The sequence below is a fragment of the Notothenia coriiceps genome, unplaced genomic scaffold (assembly GCF_000735185.1).
Source record: "Notothenia coriiceps isolate Sejong01 unplaced genomic scaffold, NC01 NC01_scaffold00000339, whole genome shotgun sequence".
NCBI classification, from domain to species: Eukaryota; Metazoa; Chordata; class Actinopteri; order Perciformes; family Nototheniidae; genus Notothenia; species Notothenia coriiceps.
In genome coordinates this window covers 14,975,278-14,995,792 of record NW_011333040.1, presented here as the reverse complement: position 1 = coordinate 14,995,792, position 20,515 = coordinate 14,975,278, and the positions used below count along the sequence as shown (strand labels likewise).

Here is a 20,515-nt window from a genome sequence, read left to right as displayed (position 1 = left end):
CTCAAAAAATACTTTATGCCTAAACTTAAGCAGCAAGTGTCCTTCGGGAGATACTACGGAGTTTATTAAAACTTTAAAGGCTGTGTGTTGTCTAACATGCTTTTTGGTTGCTGTGAGCCAGTGTTGAAAATGATTGACAGCTTGTTAAATTATAGAAGAGCCCTGTGCATGGTTGCGGGTCAATGCAGTAAAAGTGTTGAAGCCCTCTGTATCTGTGTCTCTGTTGCTTTCTTTATTACTCTGGAGGGTGATGTATTTCGCATTTCCTGCTGAACCCTCCAGTTCACTAAGTACTTTAACATCACTAATGGCAAAAACAGAAGATGGAGAAAAAAGAAAGCATGGAAGGGTAAAGTAGAGGCGAAGAGAGAGAAATAAAGAATAATGTAACAGCGGGGGATGACATGAGGGCAGATGGGAGGGTGCACGAAAGAAACCACAGGACACACAACGCTCAAGAGCATAAGTGTTTTAGTATTAACATCCAAAAACACCTGTGATGTCGCAACTCAGCTTTGTAGTAATGTGTTTCTAGCAAGCTGTGCCAACTATATAAACCCCTTGCCAAATGGTGCTTAATTTTTAGACTGCCAATGTAGACATTTATTCTGTATGTAGTGTCATTACAATAAAACACCAATCTAATTTCCTATAAAGAAAAGTGTTTATAAAGAATGTACATAAATTATATCAGAGGTGGGTAGGACTGTCTGTTTTTGTTTTTCAAACTACATGTAATATATACTTCAGTTCCCCCCGTCAGGTATGTCCCCCCGCGCACAGGGTTATCAGCTAATGTGTACTTCTTTCCTAATCTCAAACAAGGTCAACATTAGCCTTGTCCAGTTATTTTAGATGTTTAATTTACAAAAGAAAATACACATTCAAGGTAGATAACCTTCAACCTCGCTCACCAACCTTAGTAAGGGAGTTTGTGGTAAAATCATAAATGAAAACAAAATGTCCTAAGAAGAAACAAATGTATTTGTCACTTTTTCCTATGCCTGCATGCATGTAAAGTATATACATTTTATAAGCACAAGGCCGACCCTTCAAATACCTAACTGACACATAGTTGTGTGTGTGTGTGTGTGTGTGTGTGTGTGTGTGTGTGTGTGTGTGTGTGTGTGTGTGTGTGTGTGTGTGTGTGTGTGTGTGTGTGTGTGTCAGAGCTGATTCACGGTACAGTGTAGGAGTGCTGATGACACTCCATAATCATTAAAGCATGAAGAGGCTCTGAGCTGATTGGGGGCATGCTAATCCTATTTAATTGACTCTCCAGCTCTCCAGTGTTATTAAAACCACCCAATAACAAAATCAGCTTTACTTTATTAGCTGGGTCAGCTGAACTACTGGGGACCTCCCTGTTTTTCAGCATTACATTTTGTTTTAGGATATACAGAGAAATATGAGCATGGTAAACAAACATCACAATGAACATAATACAAACAAAATAAATACCCTTTTTAATTAATTTCAGACAGAGTAGCGGTGTAAATATATTTGTCCAAAGCCAAAAATATGTGGAAATGCATTCCATTGTGTTTATTTGTTTTGGTTGATTATTGGGTTGGCAAGGTGTTTGACATAGACAATAGAGCTCTGAGTTAAATTCACTCAATTTACCTTTACCATGACAATGATCTATTTCTAAACAAACCTTCAGTAACAAATTCATTTGGATAACGTTCTTGCAGGTTTTGAATGTATTATCAATTTAACATTGGGTTTCTGGAGAGTTGCTTCTTTTTTCGAGGTGAGTTAATGATAAGGTACATTATGAAGCTGAATGTGTTCGTTCCTTATTTAGTCAAATTTCAGCAGAATAATTACCTGCATTGGTCAATACCATGTCTTTGATATATTTGTGTGTGGCTTTGCATCAAGCTGCAGTATTGATTTGACAGTTTTGACAGACAAAAAGACAACAGAGACCATCAGCAGCAGCATATTCTCTTTATGCTTCCCAAAAGAGCTAAAGGAGCATCTTACCGCTAAGTGCTATGCATCCGCCCCTGCAAGGTCACACTTACAGTAAGTAAAGCCATCTACCTTTGAATGAGTAATGCTTCTGAAATCAGCAAAGCATCAATAGGTCCAAGAGCTTCTAGGAAGAATGTTTGATAAGCTGAGGATTCAATACAATGCCAGTGTGTAAGCAGTATCATGGTTATTATAGCTCAGCAAAAATGTATTCATATTTGATTTCACATAACACAAGTAAAAGGTTAAATGGAGGAATGGGTCATCACATATCATTGCAAACATTATATCGGCTCCACACGGTGATCATCTGACAAAGTTCTGTTATCAACACAGTCACATTTAAAGAAATATAAAATGCACTGAAAATGACCTCTTTCATTAACTAACTGAAGACTACTTAAGTGGATATTGTTGTAAGTGAAAAGCAATTAATTTGTAGCAATTATTCATCACCGTGGCTTATTAAAATTCTTCAGTTTTGGTCCCAAATGAGGAATTTACTGGCTTATACAATTATCTCTCAACTCTAGTAGGAATGAGGACTGTTTTTAACTGTTATTTCACAATGACATACTATTTTCTCCATCGCAGAATGATAATATATGCTCACAACATTTATAGAATTAAAAGACTTGTGTGCACAACTGTGAGACTGACCGTTGAGCGGCCCGACCAAGCAAGGAGGCAGAGGCAGAGAATCCAAAAATATAACCCGACGGGGCATTTATTAAATGATCAACCCAATGTTAGATCACACACAATGACACAGCCACAATAAACTGCTCACGTGCCCAGCCTGCGGCCACCAGCAGCTCACACACACTGACTCCAGCACAACAAAAGACAGCACTTGAATACACAGAGGAATCAAACACAGGTGAGGGAAAACAATTAGACACAGGTGAGGGGGGAGGGACAACCCAGGGCCCCAGGTGCGCACAATCACCCGGCCCAAAGCCATCAGGTTTTGTGTTCTCCCAAAAGACTATCAAAGTCGAAAAACTGATGAAACTGACTGACAGAGGACCGAAAAGAACAGAGTTATGTTATTTGACACTGTCGCACCCCGTGTCAAAACAGTGTGTTCATTCATCCATGGCAAAACTGTCAGGAGTGCCGAGGGCAGCACGGCTAGCCGCCTGACAACGCAGTACACTAGTCTACGCTGTCATGTCACCCTCAATTCACAGCTTTCTCTCAGAACTGTGTCAAGGAGGACAAGGGCCTGAGAGACAGCACTGGCTACAAAGTGTAAAAAGAGACAAGAGTCCGTGGAAAAGCGTGAAAAACTTTTGAAAGACATCAACAGAAATAAACAGAGAAAGTAGCTTAGATGGGACAATGTGCAAGGTTTCCTCGAAAGTCAACCAACAAGCATTCATTTAAAAAACAGAGTGAAGGATCAGCTATTGAACTTGTAACACTCTTTCCATGCCACTTAAAGACAGACATAAAAAAAAGGCTTGATTAAAAAGATAGTCTCATAGTGTTGCCAAAGCCTTTGAATGGGTAATGAAAGGAGGGGGAGCAGTTTTGCCTAATTTAGGGTGTGTAGAGGGATCTACACAAACGCCCTCATTATCTCCTGCTCTTATACTTCAAGCACTCGTTCAACCCTTTACATAAAGCACACATAAAGAACAAAGTCGCAGTCTCAAAAAAACTAAAACCTCAGACCACCGAGACCTAAAACTACATATGATCACTGGCCTGCACACTTCCTGTATTCTATGAAGATGGAAGAAAATAATGCAGGTCGACGAGACAAAACATAGGGCGACTAAATGTAATGAGAAGCTTCCCTTTTTAAATGTTGATTGATGGTTTCCTGAAATGGCCTGACGATGGGGGAATTTACAGTAAGTGCTCGTAGTGACCGTCATGGCTGAAAAAGCAGAACCATTCCACTTGTGTGAAAGCAAAGAATAACATCTCGGCTTAGTGTTTTTATAAAATGTTCCAGTTATTGTCTGAAACCAATGCATGCAGGAAAGACAGAAAATAAATTAGCATAGATTGTTTGCAAGAATATTTTGCAAGCAATACATATTGAGTCTCTGTCTAGTCAGCGACATTGATTGGAAACGCATATAACTTTACTGGGAATACAAGCAGCAGAAACACTAATTGTGTGACTGTATGGAGACACAGAGAGACCACTCAATTGAATACAAAAGTGAGCAAGTTTGATAGATGATGATAAAATACAGGAAAAGGAAATACATATGTCCAATGCCGATCTGAAGTCTGATGGATATTATCTACATCAGATGACACATCTTTCTACGTGATGTAATGCCTTTCTAAGCTCAAGGAATTGCAGTTTAGACTCAATGTGCTGTATATGTCTTATTCTACCTGTGTGTGTGTGTGTGTGTGTGTGTGTGTGTGTGTGTGTGTGTGTGTGTGTGTGTGTGTGTGTGTGTGTGTGTGTGTGTGTGTGTGTGTGTGTGTGTGTGTGTGTGTGTGTGTGTGTGTGTGTGTGTGTGTGTGTGTGTGTGTGGAAGTTAGACACTGTTTTTTGTGCCTGAAAGATTGCACTGCGATGCAAGACACGGCATGTACCATGTGTGTTTACATTAATGTCCATTAATGCGGCTGTTTATACGACATTAGATAATGATCACAATCCTCTTGACATCACCAACAATCAACCACAATACATGTATCACTGAAACCACACTTAAGTCTCTCCTTTTCATCTGCACCATTTGTAAATTACTCTGCGGGGATAGACCATCACAACAGCATTTTAATAATCTTAACACCGTTTCAATAATTCACCTAGACAGTCAGAATAAAGAAGAGATTGCTGACTAATCTGTGGATTACGGTGATGATTTCTGACAGAGGTTGAGGATCAAGGTAAAATGTGATGGGAGATGAGCCATGGGGCTTACTATGCTGGCTCAAAGAGGATTAAGGTAAGGATCTATTGGGGAAGCAGCATTACATAAATTGTTTTTTGTGCACAGAAACACACACACAGACACACTCACCAAACGGACATATTTATCATGTTTCTCAAGAGCAGGGCAAGGATGGAATAACTGTCATTGTTATGATGTGGTGGTCACAAAATGTTGTGCGTGTGAGTGACTATCCAATGCTTTATGTGATAAAACAATTTATATCGATAGACCTTGCTGTCCCGTGGGATGTCCTTAAGTCCAAAACAAAGACATTCCATTCGTGGTTATTTCCTGGTTTCACCAATTAATCTCAATTAAAAAAAAGTCTCAATATTTGGCATGTTCTGGGGAAATACATGTTTATAATGTATTCAGAACTTGCAAATACTGTAGTTTGTCAAGTAGTATGTAATAATTTTGTGGTGAGACATTGAGCTACTATAAAATCAAAAAGCGATGAATTTGATAGATCTGCTTCTCTGTGTACAGGAATAGAACATGTCTTATGTTTTAGACAGTTTATTTCACACTGTCACATACACTGTCCATTTAAAGCACATTACCACCACTGATGTTATAACCTCCAGTCATACTCTGTTACTAGTGTCATCATATGACACATTAACAACGGAGACTTCAGGGAATTAAATGTACTGTGTGTGTACAGTATACTGTACGGGTATGAGAGTGAGGTAGCCCTTAGCGTTTTGGCCACACCGCACCACTGATGCCTTCTGACAGAAAAGTCTGCTGTGATTTTCATCAAGAGTCACTCAGGCACACACACACACACACACACACACACACACACACACACACACACACACAGATGCATGTATCTGATATTATGTCATACTGGCCAACACAAGTCATTCACAAACAAGTGACATTGAAAGTGAATCCAAAGAAGGCAACATATTATACTAGAATTATGTGTGTGTGTGTGTGTGTGTGTGTGTGTGTGTGTGTGTGTGTGTGTGTGTGTGTGTGTGTGTGTGTGTGTGTGTGTGTGTTTTTGTGTGGGTGTTTGTGGGGTAGGGATAGTGCCTGTCACCACACACACTGATGTGTTTATTTCACTGCAGCTGGGGTGATCAATCACACATAGAGACAGACGCAGACAGGCACACACACAACTATTCACACACAGTCATGATACACACACATAAATACATACACCCACCTGCTATGTGGCGTCTACTGGCTTTGCCTGGCCTGTGGGGTCAATCCTATACTCTTCGGTTTCAAGATTAAAAAATGTATTTTTGCTGTCAGATTGCTGCTTCACTCTGCTGTCTCTATATCCTAATGAACCTTATAGCATTCATAGGGAAACATATAGATGAGTGTGGCTCAGATCCAAGTTTCACACTGCTTCTTTTTTTTTGATATTTGAACAAAACTTTTAATGGCTGATTAACTTATCTTGACTGGTTTAGATGTCCTCGGACCAGATATGTAATTCTTCTAACCATATAAAAAAGATGTCTCTGTCCTTCCTCAACAACGCTTCATTGGATTGACTTAACATTTGGCAGCTGTACTGCTGAGAACCCAAGGAAGCGCAGTATCGAGTGTGACTTCTTGAGATTGACGGGAAATATGTATTAGTAGTGCGTTACCTACTGTGAAATGTATTGAGAGGGGACCCCTAAACACTGTAACATCCCCGATTGGAATGCTTTGTATAGCTTTTTCACAGTTGTTAAATATACTCTAAACTAAAGGATTCAAATATCAACATGTAAATATGAAAAAAACGGAATAAATTGAAGCAAACTTTTCTTTGAAAGTGAACATAGGGCTGCACTTGTTGCAAGTTCTCTGAATTCACCATCTGTGTCCATAAAACCTTTCCTGTTGAACTGCTGAACCCTCCCTGCTGAATCCAATAGCTTTCCATCAGCTTTTAAAGGCTTTCTATCACAGTCTAAAGAGATTTAGATGTTTCTCAAGGATTTCACAATGCTTCAAATTGTGTCTCTCAGGAGCTTTCGATTGAAAGAGAGCCAGAGAGAAAAGAACACAGAGAAGACTGACGGAGGATAAGAGCAGTATTGTCAGAGGAAAGTGAGGAGGACATGTTGCATTGGTGGGCGTGTAGACATTTTCTTTGCAATCTTGGATTGGTTTGACCCTGACCTCTCAAGTCATACATTGGTGCAGCCGTTAAAATGATCCCTGGCTAATCTGTCCCTTGGTGTACCTTTTGTCATTCTTTACTTTAAGTGTTTGTTTTTGTGTGTCTGTGTGTGTGTGTATGTGTGTGTGTGTGTGTGTGTGTGTGTGTGTGTGTGTGTGTGTTTGCCTTTTTTCAAGTCTGTATTTGCATGGGTTTATGTGCATGGACAAACATCTGCATGCATATGTTGATATTTACATAATGTTGCATGCATATGAATTGGAATAAGTAACTTCAATGTGTGTATTGATGTGTCGGTGTCTGTGTGTTTGTGTGTGTGTTTTAGTCAATGCTCTGGTGCATCATGTTGACACCCACATGATGCCAGCTGACTATTACGATGTGGCTATCGCATATCAGGGCACCGACCCCATCACATTGACAACTTTACAACAGTCGTCAACTGGTCGACACCGCAACCGCAACCACTAATATTAGAACATTTTAAGAGAGGTCACAGGACACCACAACTGTCAATCAAAAGAACGATGGTTGGTTATGTGTGTGTCTGTGTGTGTGTCTGTGTCTGTGTGTGTATAAAAGCGAGCAAGTCAAAGAGGAGGTAGAGAATGAGACAAGAGAAAGGACTTGATAAGAACAAAGAGGAATAGAAAGTCAGAGGAGATAAAACAGAAAGTCAGGGCTACATCCTGCGGTCATCAACTGGTTTTAAACCTAAATCCCTCTAATCAGCTTCAGCAGACAGGGGAGACGGAACAATCCATTTACTCTGAGATCCCAGTATGACAGGAGAAACAGATGGAAAATGTAACAAATTGAACACACTGGAAAAGAAGCTCTGAGTGTGTGTTGGTGTCTTTGTTTTTCCGTGTGCTTTTGTGCATGAAAGTATTGTGTTCAAGTAGAAATAAAAAGGCAGATGAGGCAGCAGTAGTCATTCGACATTAGTGTAGAGTTTTGTCTCTGAGATGAAGTATTGTGAGTAGTAAGTGTGGGTGTGTGGCAGAGAGAGAGAGGGACAATACAAGTGGGAAAAAAGAATTCAAGTCTTTGTGGCTTTATACTATAAAAACTGATCACAATTTTACCAATTTATTTGTCTACATATTTTACGCTTGTAATGACAGGAAAAGAAATGATCAGTGTGTTCTTCCCCATCACACCTCTTTCTGTCCCACCATCACCTCTGCCTTTCCCCCCACACAATCCCCCTCACTTTGTACAGTGGTCTGTCTGAGTGCCTACCTCACCCCCTCTCCTTCAGTCCCCCACCCCCCCTCTTTGTCTCAGGGGTGCTGTGTACTTAGGTGCAATTGAAAACGACTATCAAACCCTGAGCGAAACCTGATTCAGAGACTCCTTATCCGGGAGCGCAGCCGTCTCCTTGTGCTGTGCTGCTCTCCCCCAGCGACTGGCTAAATTAAATTAGGTCTTTTTATCCATTCAGGTGGGAACGCAGCCAGATGAAACAAGGAAAAATAAAAAACAATTTGAATTGCGAATGACACTCTTCACTGAAGTTAAGGCCCTCAGGGAGTGAAAGTGACACGTGTGGCTCTCCTAAAGTGGATGTTTACTGTGCGGCCCATTAGATGAGTCAGTAAAATGTCTATGAGCTGACAATGGACTTGCAGCAGCTACACATTATAATCTTACAATAAAGGGGGACGTTTTGTCAAATGTACCACACTTTACTGTTGGAATTAATAGCATTGCTGGGACCCTCTGACCTCATTAAGTCAGCCTTGTTTAAACAAGGTTCCTTGAGCAAGGCAGTTAAGTGACCTCTTTAAATGGCCAACATAATGATGTTGGGATTTTACTTGTTGGCAAATGTTACTCTCCCCTAAGTGAAGGGTGTTTTTGTGTTTCCTTTACTGCAAGTGTTTCCACTTCTATTTTCAGAAGCTCAGGTAGAGACGGCAAAGGTTTAGCCTATATTCCCTCTCTCTGAGATTTCCCCAAGTAACTTGTGCTGTAACTCAAATTGGCTCTCTGGGGACATTTGATTCTAAGTTCAAACTTTGGATCAGGTAAATCTCATTTCAGTAGAGCATTCGAATAACTGTGACTCAAAACTGAGATTTGGGCTGTTTTTCTGATTTCTCCCTGTGACAATTTAACACAAATGTATGTACATATGTAAAACAAAGCTTTATATTTCTAAAAACGTTTAGTGATTAATTTCAATGCGTTGCTTGTTGTAGTTACATTAAAAAGTTAGGGCAGTGGGAGCGCGCGCAAACCTCCACAAAGGCTGTTTCCATAAGTGAGGAATAATGTGTGAGCCCATTTGATTCCCCTAGCTACGATATATAATGGGCTCTATTGGGAAGTTGTTATGTTGTTTCTGCTGACAAACAGGCACATTTTAAACCCATAAACCAAAGTGAAAACAAATCCTCCTTGGCAGACACAACGATTTAAAAATCTAGACTTTTAAACCGCACTTCCAAATAATTTTTTTCTGATGATTCCTATTTTTGTTTTAGAACCCCTTTTGTATTTCTCCCTCTTTAAAAGACCTATTCAATAGTCCTCCTAATCTGACGTCTTGCTTGGCATTCCCCTCAGGTGAAGGTTAACAATAACGCTGCCCTTACGTACCTCAGCTGCTGGTATGCCCTCCGGAGGGCGACACTGCAACAGGACTTCCTGCTCCAGAGTTACTTCCTTTCCCAGGGGTTCCTGTTCAAATGACTTTTTCAGGTCTAATGAGAGAGACAAAAAGAGAAACACACATGTGAGATACTGGTACTGGATTACCATGCTGTGAAAGATTTAGTCCCTTCCTACATCCATGACTTGTTTAAACCTTACACTCCAGCATGTGCACTTTGCACTGCATCTGCAATCGGCTTGCTTCTCACTCATTGCAAGTGGAATCCTGGTAACCCAGGATTCCAGCACTTTGGCTCGACCAAAAATCGTTTTAAAAATGTACTATATAAATAAAACTTGATTTGATTTGATTTGAACCCGCAACAAAAACATGCCTGTTTGATTTCCTGGCTTCAAAAAGCTGGAAAGGGTTCCACGTTGAAACATCACATAGCACTGATGCATTGAAACAAATGACTAACACAGCTCAAATCTTGAATCCAAACAAGCAAAGTGCTTTCACGAGTAATTATTTGATCTCAAACCAGGAAATCCCTGGAAATATATCAAAGACAAAAAAGAAAAAAAACAGATTACCAAAAGTTAAAAGTCTCAATGGAAAGCGAACTTGTGTCGGAGGCCCTTTGGCAAAAGCATCCTGTGATTCATTGTTCAGGGAACCCATTTCAGAGATGGTGCCATGTCATTTTACACCAAGCTCATTACCTCATTTCCGCGGTAACAATGACACGGTAATTATGAAGTTGGTAGTTGAAGTCAGCCATGCATATATTGACTTCTCCCACTCTCCTGTCACTTTAGAAATGAACATAGCAAGGAAAAACACTTAGCTGTATATTCTTAGAGGCAAGTAATGCCCACAAACACACACACATACACATACACAGACAATGTTTTCATTTAAAAAAGAGTTAACCACACATACAGTTACATTTTTGAACACAGGCTGCTTTGTTGCATGCTCACCCCTCAATCAATGCGCACAGTATTTAACCTTGCTTTCATTCCATAGACTTGCCAGAGTTAAGGGAACTCAAGCAGGCCAAAGACAATAAATGATTCACACTAATGGGTAACATGCTGTGATAAATGACAGTGTTACAAAGCAGTATGGAATGCACTGCCATTTCTTCCACAGAACGTTTCAGAGATGGCTCAGCTGTTTTCATTTTGAGGGGAAAAAATTCTCACAGTAGCATACTTTAGGACAGTTAGCTAGACATTTAAATAAGAACAATAGAAAATGGAAAGACAAAATAAGGATGGAGCGGAGGCGTTGAACGACGTGAGCAAAGAAACAAAACGGCTGTGGGAGGATTGATACATGGGTGAATGGAAGGACAGTTTGGTTTAACTGAAATTTATGCCAAATACATTTTCTCTGCATCTTTATTTCTCTCATTGCCACTCTTCTTTATGATGTCTTACGCAAAAGAAGGAAATGTATTAATTGAGACAGGTAAAAAGGAGAAAGCACTCTTGAGCTTGGTTTATGATGAGTCTTCACATCTTGCACTGCAGATCCTTATGAATTAGTTACTTTCAGATTGCTTGTTGAAGGTCAAATCCTGTAATTGTAAATTTGAGTTTCTTTCACGATGACACTTAAAGCTTCTGCGTAAGTCCACCCTCGGGTCCATAAAGATATTCACTCTTACTGTTCGCTTTTCTGTTCACCTCCTTGGTCAAATGCCACATAGCATTCTGTATGCATGTATCCCTACGGTATATTGGCAGTTGAGCTTAACACATGTTAAAATGATTAGCCTGCCATAGAAAAAGGCCATAAAACAAATTGTAACATAAGAGGGGTGGCAGTGTTGCAGGACTTAGCAGGTGACTTTATTTATAGTGCTGATCCGATGTGATGGATTTCTAAATAAGAACATATGGAGGGGATTGAGTTTTTTTAATCCACGCTTCTGGGTGCAACTCAGAGTTTTACGATCACATTTTTTTCTAGAATCAGTCTCAACATGATCGGGGTAAATGGAGCTGCAAATCTGGCCTTTGTATGCGTTCAACATGATATATAAAGTACATTACTTGAAAAAAAAGATGTGTGCAATCTGTATCACGATGATAAAGTTTCACATATCACAGATTTAACAAAGGCAGCATGTAAGGATAAATAATAAAATAAGCTACATATCTGCAGATGTGGGTATTCTAAAGTCCAGAGGTCTGTTGCTATGGCAGCATTAACAGCAATATTGAAGTGATACAATCTTTGAGATATAAAGATAACATGTTTTGACTTTGAAGAGTGTTAGAGTCACTTTGATAGTTTGTAAAGTATTGCTGTAGGTGTATGACACACATCCTCTCCCCTCTGTCCTTCAGCTTTTTTAAACCTCTGTGTGTGTGTTTTATTGTTTTGTCCTTTTACTCTCCTGGTTCCCAAGTGTACTCTTAATCACCTTATCCATCAACTATTGTACACCATGTGTGGACACACAAAGACACAAACACTAGAAAGAGCAATTATTTAATGCTGAACCGGTCAACTCATAGTCATCTGGGTATTTCATCAAAAAGTGGCATAAAGAGATAGAAGGAGGCAAAGTGTAGGACAATGACGGTACGTCCACACGGCTCCGTCGCAGTTGATTGGCTAGCGCTTGTACTGGCATATGCTTTGATTGGCTGGCGCTTCCGTCGACTTTCGAAGTCTTTTGAAGCGAGCAACAGAGGCAAAGCGACGCGACGGAACCACAATGCAGTCATTGAAAGTCATCAAAGTGAATAGGAAGCGTCTCCGTTGAAGCACGCAACGGAACCGTGTGGACGTTACGGGAGACGTAAAATGGGATGGGGAAGGGCGAAGTGAAGGGAGGGTGGAAGTCCGGAAAGTAGGTGAGAGTTGAAAGATGAGAGGAAGCTAGAGAGAGGAGGAAGTTGGCAGCATACAGCAGGACCTCCTATACTTTTTCCAATTACCAAAACCACCTGATCGGACAAACCATTCAGTAGAAAATGATGACAGTGAGTCCATCTTGTGTTATGTGCATTCATCGGCCTCATCTCTCTCAAAACCAAGCAGCAATCCATCAGCCCTACCAGCCATCAATCTGCCTTTGTTTATTCCTGCTTTATCAAGATCACAATCTTACAAAAACATGGTGACAGATAGTGTGTGTCTAAGCTCACTAACGTATAAAAAACATTCAATCAAGCCCATGACAAATAATTTGTAAATGCTGGTTTTATATTGAGTCCCGAAGACAATTTGGAATATTTTGTATGACAACCAGTTCATGCATGCTATTATTACGTATTTCCAGAATTTATGGAATTTTGTATTTCAAATGTTAGATATGCTTTCGCTTTGTACATTGGCTTAATAAGGAATTAAGTAAATATATGTAGAAAGTAATTGAGCTGTAAATACTGCAATTATCTAGTGATATTGGTAATGTGATTCTTACCATTTTGCTGCTCGTACATTCTCAATTGTTTGTAAAAGGAAATCTGTACAACAATGTAAATGCTGAAACCGAGGACGAGAGTCAAATGTCACCATGCAGTCCCAAAAAGAAGAAGGTTCAGCATGTTTCTAATTAATTTTCTCTGACATTTGTAAGTAATAAATAATAATAGCAATGATTAACCATGACCCCACCATGACTTCTCTAGGACCATCACATACACCTGAGAGCAGATTTAAAACCCCTATAACATTTTTTAAATTACAAAGTAAATGTAATGAAGTTAGGAGCTTCTCTGTAAGTTAGGAATCATCAGGAGATGAGCTAAATACTCATGAGAGAACAATGTCTGAATCTGTATGTGCAAACAAGGCATTACGATGATCATGCTGTTTGTTTGCTTCCTATACACAGCTGACAAAGCTTTTAAGATTTCCTGCAGGACATCTTCCTACATAATAATAAGGTTTAATTGTATGCAGTACACATCTAATCATTATCAGATTTCATGGTGAGATATATTTGTTAAGAGAGTTATGTGAGGATATTGCTGAGGCTGAATGATAACTTCATAATACAGTCAATCCCTGTGGGGGATGACAGCCTGAACAGAGCATGATGGTTCATTATGGGAGTAATCACCCAAAGCTTTAGTCCTAAATCCACCACATGGCTTCCCACACAGCGCGCAGAGACACACATACACACATACACACATACACAGACAGATACTAAGAAACAAAGAGAAACCAATAGAAAGAGTCAGATACTGTCACAGTGAAGGAAATACAGGAGATGAAGACTAACAAGCAGACACAACACATAGAATGGAAAAACCACAAACCACAAATGGTAAGATACTCAAGGCAGGCAACATACCAGACTCATGCTCGTTAAAACAAATGTATACAATACATAACTGCAAACACAAGGAGAGAATGAGAAAGTGATTGAGGGGAGAGATGCACTTCTCTCATGCCAGCCAATTCCAGGAACAATTTCCTGGTCTTAATTAGTAAGGGAGATGGTGAAATGAGGAGTTGGTTGCGAGCATTGATTTCCATAAAGATTGAGAATGAAATTAAAGGAGATTAAAGCAAAACGCTCAGGGGATTAACAGACAACACAACTCGCACATATTAACATGTAGCGCTAAGCTAGCAGGCTACCACAGTAAAATATCGGTGCCAGTTTGGCTAAATAGTGTGTTTGGGAGCGTGTGTGATATCGAGAAAGATGGAATGTGACATTGTGTCCACGACACCAGGGGGCCGTGAATTAACATCAATGAAAGATGTGTGTCATTGTGCATGTGTGCAAATATATGCCCAAGGGAAATATGTGCACAGGACAGGAGGGACAGCTGTGTCCCATCAATTCACTGACCTCACTTCACACCAAACTGCAGATAACGCTATCCAGCTTCATAAATATAACAAAAGCAAAGATAAATTCACTGAACAACGAAGAAGTGCAACAGGGTTGAAGATTACAGAGGGCAACCTTGCCGAGTGTTCTTCAGAGTGAGAACAGAAAATAAAGCAGGGTAAGCATCTATTCAGAACATGACCTTTTCTTGCATAAACTCCCCTTTTTTCTCTCTCTCTCTCTCACCCTCCTTGTGTCCCTCCCTCTCTCATTGTCTCTCTCTGCCTCCTTCCCTCTCCCTCTAAAACTTCTTCCATTGCACAACTAAAACTGTTATTATGTTGGTGGTGAGTTTGTTGCCTCAGGCAGCTCTACATAAGCACATCTCACAGCAATTATCCAAAATGGGTGTCTCTGCTTGCATGCTACCCATGCCAAATCATAACGGTTTCCCCTGGTGGAGCTGCTCAAGCAATAAAGAGCAATGTGAGCTGCTTGGGAAGAAAGTAGCAGGCAAAGTACTCTCCTTAAGTGTCAGGGGGGATAATTTGGACATCCAATTTCCTACATGATGGCATGCAATGGAAACAATTTGATCTTTGGCTTAGAAAAATCCCCAAAATGATGTGAGTGATAAAGCACACAAAAGGGCAAGGAAACATTTAATGACATTACGAAAAAAGAAATGTAAATTGAAGGCATTTGTATTAAATAAAAACAAAGTTGTACACAATGAAATAGTTCATGTTGGAGCTGCATATCTAAGTGCAGTTGAAGCAGCCTCTCTCTTTCTGTATGCAATTCTCTACACATCTACAGTATAGGAAATATTTATGAATTGTGCGTTTTGTACAGACTGTGTACTGTATTGAGAGGGGACTTAAGGAAAAACCATATGGGATCTGCTATATCAGGAAAGAAAGAACTAAGGCAAGGTACTCTTTGACCTTGAGTGTGAACCAGTATCATTTTCAGCATGGTTATATAGGGAGTTATTTTCTCTAAGTGACTTTCGAGAGTCTCGTTTTCCACTCAGACCAGTTCTTTCACTGAACTCTCCACCCTGTCATTTGAACACTTCCCAACCTGTGATCAGCCCTAAATGTCACACAAGATCCTCGCATCCTCAGACAAGTTTTGAGGAAGTAAACAACTCAATTTGCTGACATGGCACTGGCATTCTAGAGCACAACAAATTAAATAAAACAAAGTGTTTGCTTTAGAAAGAAAATATGTTTTCAAAATATAATGAAAACAAATTAACATTAATATTTTTATTTGAATGAAACAGAATAATCTGTAAGTCTAGAAATTAAACTCTGCGTTTCACATGTTTGTTGTCTGTCGTCAAATGTGTTAGTTATGTTTATGTACTTTGTCTGTCATTTCCTGTTTTATTGTGTACTTACCTCTTGTCTTTCATTTCAGGCCCTGTTTCTTCCTCCCGCCATCATCAGTGTCTACCCCGCCCCTGATTGTTTCCACCTGTTCCCACTCACCTCATGTTTAAATAGTCCTGTCTCTCCCCTGTCCTGTGTCAGTTCGTCTTGTTTGTTTCTCCCAATGGTCATGCCAAGCCTCAGCTCAGAAAGGATCGCTTTCACTCATGTCATGTTTTGTTTCTTTTGTTAATTTTGTAGGCTTAAGTTTTTCTTAAGTTCTCTTTTTGTTATGCATAGTTTTTTCCTCCTTGTGAGCGCCTTTTTGTTATTTCCAGTACCTACTCTGTTAAGAGAGATTACCTGATCTGTGAAATTAAAATTACATTTTTTTTTACATTCAAGACTTTGTCTCTGGGTCGTGCATTTGGGTTCATCAGTTTGTGTCGAGATCCTGACATTGTTCTTCCCCTTAGACTGTTAGTTGTAGTAACCTATGAAATTGTGATTAAATTAGACATTTATAAATGTAGGTTAACGTACCCAAAATATTATAGTTCGTTTAGGTTTAATTTCATGTTAAAATATACTTTGACAAATACATTCCATATGGTTTTGGGAGTCAATTCAGCGACTCCATGGGTCAATTAGCCATCCCTTCTCCCTTCCCTTATTTTAAACTTAAGTATAATGACGATTGATACTTACATGTTCATTTCCTCACATCGGACTTTGGAAAGTGACTTAAAATGTGTGTGGTTACATCAGCTGTGGCTTACCACTCCAACACTTAAGAGTGCGCTGAAGCAGTCCTTGACATCTGGGAAAAAGCTCTGTGGCTTGCAGCGATGGTGAGACATCTCCCACACACATACTATGGGTTCTCACTATAAAAATGTTTTTACAGTGTTTGTGACCATCATGAAGTCTTTTTCAAGGCGAGAAACCAAGAATCTCTTGATGATGTCATACAGAGCAAAACACTGAAGGTTTTCCACAGGCAGCGTTTTCAAAAGTGTCAGAGTGAGTGAGGAGGGATTTGATCTTTTGGGTAAAACACATTTTAATTTGACTGTGCATTAATACAACTGTCTGGCATGCAGTTTTATGCAGAAAATCGACAAATGTCACTGAGATTGTGGTTGTTGCGTGATCTTGGTTTCCGCGCCGCAGCTCCAGTTTCTTCCCAGAAAGGCTGGCTAACACACTGCGGTTGTTTCCAGTTGCTGGGTTACAAATGCCTGGTTATATTGTTGTAAGCTACATGCAGGCTTAGGCCGAAATGAGTGTAGAAGAGTTTGCTTTTAATCAATGCTTTAACTCTAACACAAGAAATCCCTGTTGAGCTTTGCTTACCTTGGGTTACTTCATCAATGACTGAAGGAAAACCTAACTTCCTGCAGTGTGACATTTGCATCATAGACAAAACAGAATAGAAACTCCCTAACGTACATTTTCCAATTGACACAAGAAGCTGTCTGGGCTGCTGTGTGTCTGAGTGTCTGGACTCCTGATTGCTATGCACACACATGTCTCAGTGGAAGGTGGCAGAACAAATTGCCATCATCTGAAATGTGTGTGTCCCTGTGGTTGCGTGTGCATGTGTGTGTGTGTGTGTGTGTGTGTGTGTGTGTGTGTGTGTGTGTGTGTGTGTGTGTGTGTGTGTGTGTGTGTGTGTGTGTGTGTGTGTGTGTGTGTGTGTGTGTGTGTGTGTGTGTGTGTGTGTGTGTGTGTGTGTGTGTGTGTGTGTGTACGTACGTACGTAGTAGTAGTTACGTAGTACGTACGACACGTCGCATAATATTTCCTATCCGACCTGTACGCCTCTCCTCCGCCACTCCCACCTTGCGGCTTAGTCTACTTCTATTTTTCGAGAGTTAAAGACGAAAGTTCTTAGGTTAAGAATGGAGTCAGTGTGATTGTATAGAAACCTTGGATCTTTAGCACTTACACTCTCTCACGACCACCACACACACACACACACACACAGCACGACACACACACGACACACGAGAAAGATAGGCCCGAAAAGGGTAAGAAAGAGACGGTCAACGAGTGGAGGTTAAGATCAAAAGTGAATTAAAATATAGGGGAAAAAGGGCCCCGACTGTGTTGTGTGTGTGTGTGTGTGTGTGTGTGTGTGTTGTGTGTGTGTGTGTGGTGTGTGTGCTGTTGTGTGTGTGTGTGTGTGTGTGTGTGTGTGTGTGTGTGTGTGTGTGTGTGTGTGTGTGTGGTGTGTGTGTGTGTGTGTCGTTGTGTGTGTGTGTGGTTGTTGTTGTGTTGTGTGTGTGTGTGTGTGTGTGTGTGGAAACTGGAGGTCCGTTTTGGCTTGAGACGGAAGACGGATTTTGTACGACAAGTTATGGAACTGTCCCTTTACTTTTACGGACCCAAATTAAGACGACAAGATATGTTCAGCCGTTTATATCTAAAATCCTCTGATTTGTGAACGAAAGTTGTTCTTATATTTGGACTTATTTCGTAACTCTTATCAAATGAATCCAGAACTCCTTTGTGTTCCAATTAAACCTAATCTTTAGGAAAATATAATGTTTGAACTAAAATCGTGTAACAAATCACATTGAAGTAACTTAAAGTCAGAAGGTAAAAAACAAGGGGTTTTTGGTATAAAAAAAGTGTGGAAAAATGGTTGTAATACCGGAGTTGTTACAAAACCTTCCAAATACCCGTCCGTAACTTTAATGTTTTTACGGACGGTTGTATTTTCCCTAAAGCTGTTTCGTGAATGGTCTTTAGTAAGAGAGTGTGAATGAACTATAAAACGTACCGTGACCGTAACACGTCGCATGTTCCAAGTTGGCCCGCCCGCCCCCCGAAGTTGTTACTAACCTACCGCTCAAAATCGGACGATCATCTGTAACCCGACCGCTTCGAAAATATCAACTATTTGTCCGGTAATCAACCCGTCGAAGGTCGTGACACGCCCCAAACGGTCATAAACGACTGCCTGTCCACGACCTCGACAGACAGTGGTAGACGGACGGACCCAGACCCACCGGGACTACTGAAGACGGGGGTCAATGAGACCCTGCTACCCGCTCGGTCTCTACGTCTCTTTGGCTCTGTCCAACCCTCTTCTCATTCTGTTCGTTCCGCATTTATCATATATAATATTATGTTTTCTGTTGCACACGACCCACACAATGGTGGCGAACATTTGTGTGTGTGGTAAACAAATTAAACATTACTGTAAAGCGTGTAATATCTGATAAATAGCAAAATGGTGTATACTGTGATTATTGTGTCCCCACAATTACCTGACACGAACAATACGCACGTAAACCCTTTCAGGTGATACCGACTTATTACTGACAACGACTTTGAATTTATAAAAGTTACCTTAACCTTTGTTGACCGACTTATAAAACTACTTTTCCCGACCGTCTAAAACTGTCTTAAATAAACGATTAGAACTTTTCAGTACTTACGTTCGACTCCTGTTATTTTTTGACCCAGAGTGGTTCATTTCCCAGTTTGTGAAAAACGACGTTCATTATGAAACAAAACAGGACCATATTTTGAAGGTTCACGATGGAGAATGGAGTGCGAAAACCGTGTCTCCAACACTTCCACTTCAAGTAATATATCTTATATGTTTAATATTATTTAGGTTGTGTACTAGACATATCTTGACCTAGCCACGTTTCAAAGAGTTAAAGAGTTATTTATTTCTATGGGATGGAAGTAGTCGTGTGTGATGTTAGCCCAGACGCTAAAAATCCATCACTCATTACCGGAACCTTTAACCGGACGCTACGAGTAAGTAGGGTGTGTCAAACCAATGCATAAGTAAGACGAAGAAACCACCGAATGTGTCTTTTATTGCCGATTAAATAGTCTACAACCGTCCGGAGGACGTCTCAGTTCGATAGAGAAGAGAACGCTCCGATAATGTTCCGGCCGAAATCACCGTTTAAGGGAAGGTCACCGTAAGACTCCGTCTCACCACCCCTCACACACCGTCGCCCATCGTGCGGACGGGACATCGCTACATAGACCTTATATTATAGATTGGAGCATAATCGGGGAGCACGGAGGATATGAAACACACTCCTGTAACGAGATACTGTTTGTCGTGACCTTTAATTCACGTATATCAAGTATACAACAAGAAGATTTTTCATATTTAACAGACTACAGTAAACGGAACACAACGTACCGTATTGACACCAGGTACAATAGGGGGTTATTTTTTTTCCCTTATAAAATGTAATAAGTCGGGAACAGTGGATTAAAGAGGGGGAACAGTGGTGTAGTGTGTAGATGTGCTTGGATCACTACTTACAGATCAAAATTATTTTGTACAACGCTACTTTACGACCAGTTTTACCGAAATAATAAAATTACATTCGATTTTGTAATTGGAACCAGGGACATGCGCTAGTTGAAAAACTGAACAAAACAAGGTACTCACAACAAACACGATACAACAACATGTCCTTCGGACGTACCGCCGAGAGACAGACCCGGGGGGGCTCCGTTATCCACCGGTTCCGGTCCAGACGGGCCGTATGTGCCCCTGCCCTTCCGATTTGTGAACCCCGACAAGTATGACTGATGGTGATGTGTGTGTGCGCTACGACGTGGCTATGTTGTGCAACCGGGATGAGGACCGAGCCCCCGGGGAGACCAATTGTCTACGGGAAAGGACGGTTG

General features: G+C 40.5%; 1 protein-coding gene across 1 annotated transcript in view; it reads right to left on the bottom strand.

The window, feature by feature from the left end:
- The window catches only part of LOC104951431 (netrin receptor UNC5C-like), a 132,073-nt gene that overhangs the window by 68,008 nt on the left and 43,550 nt on the right, over window positions 1-20,515 (bottom strand). Inside the window, exon 4 of the mRNA XM_010778077.1 lies at window positions 9,649-9,752. Coding sequence (XP_010776379.1) covers window positions 9,649-9,752 — 104 coding nt within the window. The remainder of the gene's footprint in view (window positions 1-9,648; window positions 9,753-20,515) is intronic.